General features: G+C 49.0%; 2 protein-coding genes and 1 long non-coding RNA gene across 4 annotated transcripts in view; 2 read left to right on the plus strand and 1 right to left on the minus strand.

Annotated features, from left to right (window-relative positions):
• ORC1 (origin recognition complex subunit 1) overlaps nucleotides 1-8,890 on the plus strand; it is a 35,831-nt gene extending 26,941 nt beyond the window's left edge. Inside the window, exons 13-18 of the mRNA XM_008531668.2 lie at nucleotides 558-665; nucleotides 947-1,096; nucleotides 2,061-2,180; nucleotides 5,326-5,495; nucleotides 6,050-6,137; nucleotides 7,833-8,890. Coding sequence (XP_008529890.1) covers nucleotides 558-665; nucleotides 947-1,096; nucleotides 2,061-2,180; nucleotides 5,326-5,495; nucleotides 6,050-6,137; nucleotides 7,833-8,027 — 831 coding nt within the window. The 3' untranslated portion in view covers nucleotides 8,028-8,890. The remainder of the gene's footprint in view (nucleotides 1-557; nucleotides 666-946; nucleotides 1,097-2,060; nucleotides 2,181-5,325; nucleotides 5,496-6,049; nucleotides 6,138-7,832) is intronic.
• On the minus strand, nucleotides 1-10,179 carry LOC139081892 (uncharacterized). 2 transcript variants are annotated; one of them, XR_011537360.1, is made up of 4 exons: nucleotides 10,057-10,179; nucleotides 2,097-2,277; nucleotides 1,604-1,687; nucleotides 1-1,156 (listed from the first exon to the last, which is right to left on the minus strand). It is a non-coding gene; the product is annotated as an uncharacterized lncRNA (long non-coding RNA). The 2 variants fall into 2 exon arrangements; XR_011537359.1 differs by having other exon boundaries at nucleotides 2,097-2,305.
• CC2D1B (coiled-coil and C2 domain containing 1B) overlaps nucleotides 9,644-13,766 on the plus strand; it is a 14,202-nt gene continuing 10,079 nt past the window's right edge. Inside the window, exons 1-3 of the mRNA XM_008531667.2 lie at nucleotides 9,644-9,774; nucleotides 11,241-11,323; nucleotides 12,767-12,911. Coding sequence (XP_008529889.2) covers nucleotides 11,258-11,323; nucleotides 12,767-12,911 — 211 coding nt within the window. The 5' untranslated portion in view covers nucleotides 9,644-9,774; nucleotides 11,241-11,257. The remainder of the gene's footprint in view (nucleotides 9,775-11,240; nucleotides 11,324-12,766; nucleotides 12,912-13,766) is intronic.

Below are 13,766 nucleotides of genomic sequence, written 5' to 3' on the forward strand. Positions count from 1 at the left end.
CACGTGAAAGGGAAACGTTTATTTAATTTTGTGCATATTACATGTTTACAACACGCCAGGCATTGCCCTTTGTGCAGAGGTAGCAAGGGCCAGGAAGGCAAAATTCCTACCCTCAAGTCTAGAAGCTGGAAATGCGTTCTTGGAGGCCAGGACTTACCAACATGGTGAAAACCATTCGCACACAGGAGGCAGTGTGGCAAGCTGTGGAAAGAGGGTTAGAGGGAAGCCAGAGTAGGAACCTTGCCCTTCCAGTCGGTAGCTGTTATCTTGGAATGAGTAGTGTCCGGTTATAAATTGAGTCATGTAGCCATGGTTTGGGAGGGGTCTCTGGGGCTAGGCTGTGGCTCATTTGCATTTCAGACACAGACTTTTTTTTATCTTCTCTTTTGGTGCCTTCTCCTCTCCTTGCGGGATAGGGTGAAGACTAGAGTGGAAGGCAGGGTAGAGGATACTGACGTCTTCACACCAAGTGGCTTCCTCTGTTTGCAGGTTTCACTTTAAGCCCAGGGGAGTAAAATCCTTACAGGTTACCATACCTTTTTTCCCTCCCAATGCAGAAGCTGACAGGCCAAAAGGCAACAGCTATCCATGCGGCAGAACTGCTAGCAAAGCGATTCCGCACCCAAGGGTCCTCTCAGGAAACCACCGTGCTGCTTGTGGATGAGGTAGGGAGGTGTCCCCGGGAGGACTGAAGAGGAAATGGGTAGGTCTTGACTGCAGTATTCTGGGAGCAAATACTGGGCAGGAGGGAAGTCCTGGCTGCCTTCTTCATTCATCTGGGCCGGTTCTCTGGTGGAGAGATGCCTGTGTCCATTGACTTCCTTGCTGCGTTGGTGGTGAGACCTGAGACGTGCATGCAGCTAAAGCAATAGTAACAGGTCTTCACTCTGCGGCCCTGGCTTGGTCTCTGTGGTGGACTCTGCATCTGTCTCCATTTCCCTGGCAGCTCGACCTTCTGTGGACTCAGAAACAAGATGTAATGTACAATCTCTTTGACTGGCCCACTCACAAGGAGGCCCGGCTTGTGGTCCTAACCATTGCCAACACTATGGACCTGCCAGAACGCATCATGATGAACCGGGTGTCAAGCCGACTGGTAGGTCCTCAGGCTGTTTGCAAGCTGTTCTTACAAATTCTTAAGCTGGGCCAAGGAGTTCTGCAAAAATGAATATATAGGAAACTAAAATAAATGGGAAAGTAAGAAACATGATTTCTGAAATTTTTTTTTTTTGAGGAAGATTAGCCCTGAGCTAACATCTGCTGTCAATCCTCCTCTTTTTGCTGAGGAAGACTGGCCCACAGCTAACATCCGTGCCTATCAGCTAACATCCATGCCCATCTTCCTCCACTTTATATGTGGGACACCTACCACAGCATGGCATCCGAACCGGCAAAGCCCTGGCTGCCGAAGCAGAATGTGCCCACTTAACTGCTGAGCCACTGGGCCGGCCCCTGAAATTCTTATAACTTCTAAGTTGGAATTAACTGTCACCATTGCGTGATTTTCTGGAAACATATCTTCTTGGTGTTCTGCTACCTGTGCGCTCTTAAACTGCACAGAGCCCTGGCGGTTTATTTATTTTTAAAATACTTAAGTACTTACCCTTGCCAGGCAGTGTGATGTGCATGGAGTATCGCAGTGAACAAGGCAGACGTGGTCTCTACCCTCATGGACCTTGTGGTTCAGCTGGAAGCACAACATCAAGTACAAATAAACAAGGAGTGAAGCGAGGAGCTGAGCCTGTGCGTGGCGTAGAGCTGAAGATCCTCCCAGCCACCCTAATTAGAGCTCCTCTGCTTCTGTCTGCTTCTAATGACTCTGGTGGAATAAAAGGTTCTTTTAAGCGGAATGAATAATAGTTGAGAACTGCTGCCCTGCAGGATACCATTGTCAGTAACAGAAGGAGCTGGAAGCAGTGGTAGTCGACTACCTAGGGTGAAATGTGTAAATTGTTATATGGGTCTTAGAAATTGGGTCTGGGGACTCGCGGTGGCTTTCCACCAGGACTGTCAGAGTGGACAGTCCATGAACTTGTTCCTCTGTCACCTTGGCTTCCCAGGGCCTCACCAGGATGTCCTTCCAGCCCTACACTCACAGCCAGCTGCAGCAGATCCTAGGGTCTCGACTCAAACATTTAAGGGCCTTTGAGGATGATGCCATCCAGTTTGTAGCCAGGAAGGTAAGTCACCCTCGGGAGCTCCTCGCCACACCTGCACGGCAGTCGGCGAGTCTTTGCTGAGCAGCACCTGTCGGTGTGAGGCTCTGTGCTGGGTGCTCTGGGGATGAAGAGAAATTTGGGAAGTCCTGTTAAAACAAATACAAAAAGTACAAATAAAATTCCTTAACCTTCTTATTGTATGATTAATTAGAAGGCCATGACTGTGGTGGATTTAGATACAAATGAAGATTAATTGATTCAGGGAGCCAGCAGCTTTGTATAATGAAAAGGGCAGAACAGTCAGGTAGACAAACTTGATTTGAATTCTGGCTCTAATGCTTAAGAGGTATGGGGAAGGTTATAGGAAAGTTACTTAAAAACTTCCTGAGCCTCAGTTTTCTTCTCTGAAAAATGGGAATAAATCTCAGGTTTCCTGCCACGGTAGGAGAGGGATAATCTCCAGGGCAAAGGGTTTTATGAAACAGTACAAATTACCAAGACACAAAATTTTCTCACAGAGCCTTAAATGGTCCCTCAGTGCCTCTAATGTTTACCCAACAGCATGAAATGGGGGAAGATCTAGGGCAAGGGTCAGCAAACTTCTCTGTGAAGGGCCAGGTAGTAAATGTTTTAGACCTTGTGGGCCATAAAGGTCTGTCACCACTATTCAGCTCTGCCCTTCCGTCCACAAAGCAGCCATGCGTGACTGTGAATGAATGTGCATAGCTGTGTTCCAATAAAACTTTATTTACAAAAAAATGTGTGGCCCGTAGTTTGCTGACTCCTGATCTAGGGCACCAGTTTCTTAACTTTCAACCACTCCCTCTTATTCTAGCCAAACACCCCCCTTTACCTCCAGTTCCAGTTCCACTAACTCCTGAGCAATTTGAAGATTTTTAATGTTACTTAGATTTGTTCTTGGATTCCTCATTACTGGCTTTGGAATTGGCTTTCTCCAGTCTGCTAAGTCAACCACTACTCTGCCACCTCTTTCCAACTTGTAGAATTAGATTGTTTACTCCTCTCCTCTGGCTTCCCTTCCTTTAAGAGTTCTTATCTTTTTTGCTTGACAAAGATTGGCCCTGAGCTAACTGGTGCCAGTCCTCCTCTTTTCGCTGAGGAAGACTGGCCCTGAGCTGACATCTGTGCCCATCTTCCTCTTTTTTGCATGTGGGATGCCACCACAGCATGGCTTGATGAGCAATGTAGGTCCATGCCAGAGATCTGAACCCTCGAACCTGGGCCACCAAGGCAGAGTGCACGAACTTCACTGCCACACCTCTGGGCCAGCCCCTAGGGTTCTTGTCTTTTAATAATGTTTCCGAAGGCATCAAATTTGGATGCTGTTATTACCCAAAACTCGACTGTAATTTCAAACATCTCTGTTGTTTCCTTGCATATAAAGAAATGTACCTATTTTATATTTTGAGTCTTATAATTACAATATCTGAAGTTTTTGTGGGTCTAATACCATTGATTGCTGGGTCCTGTGCATTCATTGTTTCCTAGTTTTTGTGTCTCGATTTTGTTTTTTCAGGTTTTTTTTTTTTTTACTGTATGCTCATTTTCCTTAGAGCTTTATCTGTGAATTAACCGAGGCCTGGATTGAAATTGAGTTCATTTGGAGTTTTTTTTTTGCTTTTGTCAGTTACCATGGGGCACTACCGACTGGGACCATTTTAAAACAAAATCCTCCACTTGAAGTTTTTAGTAGACACAACAGAAATTTGGGCCACAAATCCACATGAAGGCCTGTGGTTGCAAAGACTGTGAGTTTTTTCACGCTGCATCACCCAGCACCAGGACAAAACAGGCCATTTTTCTTGTCATCCCTGCTGCAAGATGGGTCTCTCATTTACCCTCTTCCTGAGGCTGTTGTGGAGGTCGGGTCCCAGTTTATGCAAAGTTTTCTCCTAGGTTCCCTGGTGGCTGGGTCCCAGCTTATTCCTCACCGCAGCTGCAGTCAGAAAGGTGCTTATGGTCCCCAGGGTTCACGATACCCTAGGGGCGAGAACTGCTCTGGCTGTTTTCTCGCTTCCCAGGGCCCCCTGCTCACTGTGTTCTTAGGCCTGTGTAGTTATCCACTTCGCGTACTGCTTCACAAGGCAGTGGTAATGGTGATCAGAGGAAAGAAGGCATAGGGCAGAAACAGCCACAGGACGACCTTCCCCATTCGATGTGCGAGATTAGAGGAAGGAAAGAATATAAGCTGATACTCATGTTTCTGTCTTGGGTTACTGGAAAAGTGATTTCTGTTTTGAGTGTCTTAAATTTGAATTCTGAAAACAGAAATGGGCATAAAACATTTCAAAACTCCTATAATCCTACTTCCCAGAAATGACTACTTTTACTGTCTTGGTGTGTTGTGTATATACATGCCTATACAATTTGCTTTTAAGATTTAATGTAGATGCACTTTGGAAGGAAGTAATCGTTTTGGGATGTTGTCACTTGTGATGGTTGTCAGGCAAATGGTGGGGATTGCTGGCAACTACTGAGGATATAGAAACAGAGATCTTTATAGGCCACAGTGACTGTAAGAATTCCCTCAGTGAAATTGGGATGCAAGTGGCCTTTTAAGTCAGCTTTAGAGAGAGTAGGATTCATCTAACCACAGATTCCTCTGGGTCCTCCAGCTTTGTGGCTTCCTTCCCTCTTGATTCTGGTTTGTTTAGCCAATGATTAGGTGGTCTCCCAAATTCACCATGTGCTGTGAGGGAGGCTCAGGCTGTGGCTTTATCTCCAAAGTAGGCTCCACCTCAGCCTCTTGGCTTAGGCTGGCTGCTTCTGGGGGCACATTTCTGTCTTCATGCAGGAACTAGACCCTTGTGTTTCCAGACGGTTCAACAATGATCTCGGGCCAAGGGTCTCTTCTTTTAGATTTCATTTCTCTAATATTAAGTAATTCTGAGAATCTGTGCCTTTTCCATTGTGGAGTTACCTGTAAAACCAAGACAAAGGTTTGGGCTCGGGGAAGAGTCCCAGGCACAGGAGAATAATTTATATCTGGACTTCCTGCTTCCCAGCCAGGCCTATGGACTTAACTTTAGGTGTAGGTCCATTCCTAGTACCACCTTTCCTTTTTAGCTGAAGATAAAATCTGTTTGTTTTTCTCCTGGGCTAAGTGGCAAGGGGACCTCAAGGAATAAAATGTGCCCTCTTGTAGGTAGCAGCCCTCTCTGGAGATGCACGACGCTGCCTGGACATTTGTAGGCGCGCCACAGACATCTGTGAGTTCTCCTGCCAGAAGCCCGGCTCTCCTGGCCTGGTGACTGTAGCCCACCTGCTGGAAGCAGTAGATGAGATGTTTTCATCGTCATACATCACCGCCATCAAGTAAGATGCTTCTGCTTCTGCTTCCTGACCCTGAACCTTCCTCGGAAGACAACTGGAGAGGGCCACAGTCTGGGAAGGCCATGGGAGCGTGTTTCCCTTTCCAACCTTCTACGCATTCAACCTGCATTTGCTGAACACACCGTCCTTTTTCTTAAGGGGCATAGTCTAGTCAGGAAGACAGAAATGTGAACCTAGAATAACAGGAGAGTAATTACCATGTCCTGAGCTACACTATGGGTGTTTAGTGAAATAAAATGCTGTGGCAACAAGAAGATGGAAGCAGCCACTTTTCTCACGTGTAATGATATACTCGGCTCATTGAAATGGGGGTGCTGGGACTTCCAGATATAGTTGCTGTGTTCCCTCACTTCTTTTTTCCATATCATTTTGAGACTGGGGAGGGTAGGGGCTGCTTGCTGAATAATATGGGAGAAAGTATTCCTCAGTTTTTGCCTCTCTCTTCTCTAAAGATGCAGAAAAGCTTTTTTTTAGCTTTCCTCTAGGCTGGTGGTACAGCCACTTATGAAATTTCATATCTTCTCATTTTCTTTAAGAAATTCCTCCGTTCTGGAACAGAGCTTCCTAAGAGCCATCCTTGCAGAGTTCCGTCGATCAGGACTGGAGGAAGCAACATTTCAACAGGTGGTTGATCTTCTTTTTTCAAATCCTTCTAGATTTTGGTCTTGTGCCTTTAAGATATGTGGGAGGGGCTGGCCCGGTGGTGCAGCGGTTAAGTGGGCACATTCTGCTTTGGTGGCCCAGGGTTTGCTGGTTGCGATCCCCGGTGCGGACACAGCACCACTTGGCAAGCCATGTTGTGGCAGGCGTCCCACATATAAAGTAGAGGAAGATGGGCACAGATGTGTGCTCAGGGCCAGTCTTCCTCAGCAAAAAGAGGAGGATGGTGGCAGATGTTAGCTCAGGGCTAATCTTCCTCAAAAAACAAAAAATAATAATAAAATAAAATGAAATATGTGGGAATTTCGATCACTTTGTAACAGTTTATCTCTATTTTGTGCCAAACTGATTACGCTAAAGAATATCAGAGCAGCACCTATTTTTATGTGATATTTTATTGACTTGCATGAGAAGATACCTTTAGCAACTAGTTCCTGCCTATTAGGTTGAAGGTTTACTATGTGCCAGATCCTGTTCTAGGGGTGGGAGATTCCAAGATGAACAAGATAGAAGTTACTGCCCTAATATAGCTTATGGTGTAGTGGGGCCAAGGCTTTCAGAATGAGCTATGTTTAAAAAAAATCACAAAGATCAGTTTGAACACTCTTTGAGCATAGTTTCAGTTATATAAAGTACAAGGAATCATTAGGGCTTGTGCCTTAGTGGTTTATTTAAAACTAGTATCCGTATATAACAGGTTGCCTTAGAAGATTAATTGTGTACCTGGGAGTATATTTGTCTGTGTCTGTGTATGTTTTAGACGTACAAATAGATCAGGAAAACATTTTCCATCTGTCTACTTTTTTACTTCCTACAGTTTTTCTTTACTTCTTTAAATTCTTTTTCAAATACTTAGTGGCTGGTCATGTTTCTTCTAGAGCCTGAGACAGCTCTTCTGCAGAGAGTGACTTTCATTTTAGTTTGTAAACATTTCCTGAACATCTGCAGTGTGCCATGAACTGTGATGCGTGCCAGGAGCCGGGAGCTGAATTGGTCAATATCCCTGCTCCTGACAAGCTCTCAGGCTAGTACAGGGAGGGGGGAGATAGACTTAGAATTGGAATCTAGAGTGACAGGGAAGTGCTACAGACTTGCCTGACCTTCCCAGGGGCTTTAGGAGTCTGTGTTCCCAGCTGCCCTCCTGCCTGTCTTTATTCAGTATTCTCTCTCAGCCTTTGTGCTTTTCTAAGGGTCATGCCTTGGCACCTGCACACTGTATCTGCTAAGGAAAATGCCCTTGTAGCAAAATTTGACTTGAATTATGACAATCTCAGTTGTAGAACTCAGCCCCTGGAGACTAGGGCTAGTTGTGTAACAGTGACAATTACCAGATATTTTATATCCATGAACTCATGAGGGCTATTGTAGTACATTTAATACATAAAACAGAAGCTCAAAGAGCGAGACAACTTGCCCATGGTTACGTATTTAGGTAACTGGTAGAACCAGGATTGAGACCTGCTGTTCTCTGATTCTGAGATCACTATTGCATTCTTCCCCTGCATTTGTGCCCGAGTGGGGTTCCCATTGATGCCTTCCGGGCTATTGAGTATCCTGGACCAAAAAAGAAAGAAATTATATCAAACACAGACCCAGGACTACCTACCTTTGCTCTTAATCTTCCTAGCGGCTGACCTCATGTTTGCTGTTTGTTTCTAGGTATACAGTCAACATGTGGCACTCTGCAGGATGGAGGGGCTCCCGTACCCCACCATGACAGAGACCATGGCAGTGTGCTGTCAGCTGGGCTCCTGCCGCCTCCTGCTCGTGGAGCCCAGCAGGAACGACCTGCTCCTTCGTGTGCGGCTCAATGTCAGCCAGGATGCTGTGCTGTATGCTCTAAAGGAAGAGTGAAGGGCTTCACAAGGAAGAGCTGTGATCTGCTGGGGTTCTTTTGTTTTGGGGTTTTGTTTTGTTTTGATTTGCTCTTTTTAAAGAGCCTGATGATGTTTTTCTAAGCACATGGAATTATTGTAGCAAAGTATACTGAATAGAAATCATTGTCACATATTTTGGAATTTTCCATTAAATAATTTGCTTTTTCCAGAATATTTGGGAAGTTTATAGTCATTACAAACAGATTGTAAAACTAAACCATGCTTCCTACAGTGGGCCCTCCCTCTGACATATATTTCTCTTAGTAGCCCTGCTATTTATTTAATGGTAACATATCATATATGTAAATATATGCACACAATTACTTGTGTCTATATAAAAGTTCTGGGAGAATATGTAACAAATGTGGGTGAAGCATATAAATAGGATTAAGTAGAAAAAGTTGAGGAATACATGCAGTGATACCAATAGTATAATGTTAAAGTTTGCGAAAAAATACTACGGATTGCTTAAGGATATATACATAAATAGAAATAGAAAGAAATGCACAGGAGTAATAAACACCAAATTCAGGATAGTGGGTATCTCTTTGGGAAAGGGTTGCAGCATAAGAAGTGTACAGATGGCTTCAACTGTATTGTACTGTTTTTTTCTTAAACTTGTGGTAGGTGGCCATGTATTTATGTTAATTTACACCAGAAATAGGAACTATTTATTAAGTGCCCACTGTGTACCATGCACTGCTCTAGACACTGGAGATAACCTAGAGGACAAACAAAACTGCCTTTGTGGAGCTTGCATTCTGGCAAATGTGAAATATTCTATATCTTTGTGTATATCTTAAATATTATAAAATTAAAAAAAATTTTAATGAGAAAAAATATTAAGAGTGAAACTTCAATTTTTAAAATGGTAAAGTCGGTCTCTTTGGGAAATCACCGCAAAGCAATAAGGAGATGGAAAAGCTCTTTGTCCCAGGAAACTGGCAGATCTTTGAAACCGCTGAATACAAAACATAATGAGAATCTAGGAGTGTAGGAGGCAGGAGAAGTAAGGGGGCTGCCAGGCTTGCGGCAGGCGGGGTTCTCTTCCACGCCCGCCCCGCTCACAGCCCTGCGGCGGAGAGCGGTGAGAGCTCGCTGTCACACCCTCGACTGTCCTATCTTAAGTATTCAAACCGCCTTCTGACGGGAAAAAGGACATTCAGGTCTTGAGTGTTTACGAAAACGATGGTGACGCCCCGCCCACTGCCCTGGAGACTCCCGGTAAACAGCACGCTTACGGGGAGGGCGAAAGGTGGAGACACCCCTCCTCCAGGGCGGAGCCTGCGCCAGCCCCGCCCCCACGCCGAGAGGGGCGGGGCGAGGGCGTGACGGGAGCTAGGCCGGGCGAGCGTGCGCCCGGGAGCCTCGAACTGAGAGAAGCGAACGCTTAAGAGCAGAGGCCCGCCTACTGCGTTTGCGCGAGCCGCGGAACACCCGCGGAACCGCCGAACGACCGTCTCGGCGAGCTTCGCGCTACCTGCCGAACGGCGCCTGCGCGCTGAGAACGCCCACCCTTGGAGTCACCTGTTGGAGCTCCACGCCCGCTTCGCTCTGGGCATGCGTGTTGCGCGCCGGACGGGCGGTGGAGTCACGTGTTAGGGCGCTAGCCGGCTCCCGCGGGGTCGCTTCCTGTGACGCCCAACGCCGCGGCCCTGGGGTGCGGGAGCCCTGGGCGGCGCCGGGCGGGAGAAGGCCTGGGTTGGTTTCGGATCCGCCGCGAGGTATGCAGCGTACCCGCCCCCCAGCGTGGGGAGATGTGGGGACGGCGAGGGAGATGGAGTCGGCTGGGGCAGGGCAGCGCGTCCCGCCGCGCGGGAGTGGGGTCCGCCGGCTTCGCCGCCTCTGCGCGCTCCGCCGCCCACCTCTCCTGAGTCCAGGCCCGGGTCCAGCACCGATGCCCCAGCCCGGTGTCCCCGGAGCCGCAGATGTGGCGTGTCTGACCTCGTCTTTTCCCAGAGCCCGCTCCCTCCGTGCCCCCGCTCAGGTGACGGCCTGCCACTCACCCAGGTCACCGAAACCTGACGCCCGGAGTCACCCTGCGCGCCCCTCCTGTGCGCCACGTCCAGTAGCCTGGGAGCCCCGGTGGCTTTACCTCTAACCCCGGACTCCGTCCCCGGCGCCGCCCCGCCTCCCCCGCTCGCCCCTTCGCCGAGACCGTCGCAAATGCTCCCTCCCGAGGCGGCTGCCGGCCTCCCCTCCGGAGGGACGTTTCTGAGTCGCCGACCCGACCCCGTCACGTCCGTTGCCCTCAGAGTTGCCCCAACTCCCTGAGGCTTCGAGGTTTTCTCTTTTGCCCCTTGCTCGCAGTTTCAGCTTCCCTTGTGCCGTTTCGTGTCCCACACTTTGTGCCCCGGGAGTCCCAGGTGTTCGCCCCAGCGCCGTTCTCAGGTGGTCCCCTCTGGAATCCTATTCCTCTCGCTGCCCCCAGCTGCTTCGTGACTCAGCACAGGCATCGCCTTCTCCGAGAACCTTTTTCTCTCGGCGCTGGATAAAGGGCCGCCCCTGGAGCAGCCCCGTGGGTTTCTGTCGGCTGCTGAGGCCCCCTCCCCCGTGAGGATGTCCTTTGAGGGCCGGGGGCGAGGCGGGTGCGTCCTGCTCCCCCGGGGCCTGACGCCCTGCAGGGCCTCCGAGTGCCGTGAGGTCCGGGGAAGCAGAACGCTGAGCCTGCTTCCTCCGGAGTAGACCTGTCCGGTGGAACTTTCTGCGGTGATGGAAGTGTTCAGTGTTTGTGCTGGCCAACGGTAGCCACTAGTTGAGGAACTGGAAATTTAATTTTAATTAATTTTACTTTGAAAGTAAATAGCCACATACGGCTACCGTATTTGACAGCACAGCTCTAGAGCCTTTCTGAATTCTCCCCAGCCTTGTGCCCGCCCCCAGTCTGCCTTCCGAGGCCCCTCCACACTCACACCTCTTGGGTTCAATCCAGATTTGTCAATCAGTGCAGTAACTTTTTATGGTGTGTCCAAACTCCCCACTTCAACCCCTTAGCAGGTGGTCGCCATCCCTCCATCTCCCGTGTTGCCTGCTTCGGTGCCCTGATTCCAGCGTTAGCATCTCCTTCTTTGGTGTTAGGGTTGCCTTCTTTCTCTGAGTTGGGACTTTACTAGCCGCCTGCCCACAGGTAGCAGTGTCGGGGGCGGGGCTGTAGGCTGCTCCAGGCTGAATCTCTTCCGCTCCCCATCAGGTATCTTGGCTGCCAAGATGCCAGGGCCAAGACCTCGGAAGGGCGCTCAGGCTGGTGGCCAGGGTGTGGCAGTTGCCAAGCAGGTATGGATATAGCCTCCTTCACCTCTGGGCCAGTCTGAGGGTGGGAGGTCCCTAGACAGCTTGGGCAGACTGGGTCACCTGTGTGGTTTCCCCATTAGTCCGGAGACTTCGAGCAGTGCCTCCTGGAGTGGGCAGAGCCCTTAGAGTCCCTCTGACTAGCTCTTGCCGCACACTTGTGGGAAATGAGGCCTGAACTCTCCTGTGTTTCAACCCAGGCCTCTTTCTGTCATTGCCACCTGCATGTCAGTGATACAGAGGGTTCAGGAAACACCAAAGCTTAGGGTGTTCTGATGGGTTCCTCATTTAGGGCCATGACTTTGCTTGCCAGCCAAAGATGCCAGGGCTTGAGGGCTAAGGCCACTGGGAGAGCTTTGCTCCCTAGGGACAGAGGGCTGCGGCCCAAGTGGGAAGCTGAGGGGCTCTCTCCTCTAATCTGCTCCCTTTATTTCTTCTGGGCCCAAGTCCTGAGATTTCTTAGTCCATTTTTATTGTCTTAGAAGAGGCAGGTAAGGGATGTGGTAGGCTATAGGGCAGACAGTCAAGTCACAAGACTTTATTTTAAATTCTAGCTTTGCTACTTAAAAGGCTGTCTCAGTTTCATCTGAACATGGAGATAAAAATAGGACCCACCTTAGTTTAAGAGCAGTCAGATTCGTAGGGACAGAAAGTAAAATGGTGGTGACCAGGTGCTAGGGAGAGGGGAGAGTGGGGAGTTGTTTAATGGGTGCAGAGTTTCGGTTTTGCAAGATGAACAGGGTTCTGTGGATGGATGGTGGTGATGGTTGCACAAGGGTGTGAATGTACTTAATGCCACTGAACTTTACACTTAAAATTGGTTAAGATGAGGGGCTGGCCTGGTGGCGCAGCGGTTAAGTGCGTACGTTCCACTTCCGCGGCCTGAGGTTCGCTGGTTCAGATCCTGGGTGCGGACCTGGCACCGCTTGGCAAGCCGTGCTGTGGTAGGCGTCCCACGTGTAGAGGAAGATGGGCATGGATGTTAGCTCAGGGCCAGTCTTCCTCAGCAAAAAAGGAGGATTGGCAGCAGTTAGCTCAGGGCTAATCTTCTTCTTCTTTAAAAAAAAAGGTTAAGGTGATAAGTTTCATGTTATGTGTGTTTTACCACAATTAAAAAACAAATAGGACCTACCTCTCAGGATTCTGAGAATTAACTAAGATCATGCAGAGAGCTAAATTGGCTGCTAGTGCTGTTAGTTTTGCTATAGTGCTGTTAGGCAGTATAGTGTTACTGGGTTGTTTGTAGAGTCACCAGGGAGGTAAGTGTCCCAAGGGGTAATGTTGCAGGCCTCAGTTTCCCTTCCCACACATTGGGCCTCACAGATGGTGAAGGAGCCACTGACCACTGACTGTAGGAGACTGGCTCTGGGGCTGGGCTCCACCCTCTGTCTCATTGTGTGGGGCCTAAGAAAGCTTCTCTGCTCTCAGCTGGGGCTCTTTGTGGAGTTGAGCCCAGAGGACATGCTGCTGGGGATGGAGGAGACGGAGGATGATGGAGACCTGGAGGCTGAGCTGCTGGCCCTCACTGGGGAAGCGGGGACCACAGGCAGGAAGCCAGCACCCAAGGAGCAGGGTGAGTTTGCAGCACTGGGCTGGGCTCGGCGCTGGGACCAGATGGGCTCAGGCAGGTGGTGGAGAGGGTCCTCTCCTCACAGCTGGGAGGAGCCGGGCAGATCACCTCATCTTTCTGATAGCCATGTGTCTTCTGCAGCACTCCCACCAAGAGGCCGTCTTGCCCTGCTCACACACCTGTGTGAGGGGGCGCTCACTCCTTCCCTGGACTGACCCCTCCCTATTGTGGACAGTCAGCAGTCTGATTCTCAGACTGACTCAGGTCTCTATCCTTTGCTCTAGCCAGGGCCTGATATAGAGTCGGGGCTCAGCAAAGGCTGAATTGGGCACATAAAAAGTGCACAGAAATTGTCAAGTAATAAGTGGAATCTCCCTCCCCAGCCTGAAAGGGTCAGGGGGTCTAAATCTTCCTCTCTTCTCACCAGGAACCCTCAAAGAGAACCACCCGCCATCCCTTGTGCCCCTGAGCTGAGGGTCTCATTGGTCGGGGAAAACCATGGCCCTCCCTTCTCTCTCATTCCAAACCTGCTTTGTGGTTAGACGAGTCTAGGTTTGAATCTTGGCTCTGCCACTTACTAGGTTTGCAATGTTAGGAACACTAACATTGGTAGTTCTTAGTTTACTCATATATAAAATGGAGATAATATTACCTATCTTGCAGAATTATTGTGAATCTGAAATGGCCGTTAAAAATGTTTACACATGTGAAAGGTGTGGCTAAGGCGAACGTGTGAATCTGTGTATGAATAGCCACTGCAGCAACAGTACCGAGAAGGGAGGAGCTTGCTGCCTGTGGAGGGCCAGGCAGGTTTCCCTGCTGAGGGTCTTTTGAGCTGGCTCATAAAGGAAGAGCAGG

The sequence above is a fragment of the Equus przewalskii genome, chromosome 2, assembly GCF_037783145.1.
Source record: "Equus przewalskii isolate Varuska chromosome 2, EquPr2, whole genome shotgun sequence".
Taxonomy (NCBI): Eukaryota; Metazoa; Chordata; class Mammalia; order Perissodactyla; family Equidae; genus Equus; species Equus przewalskii.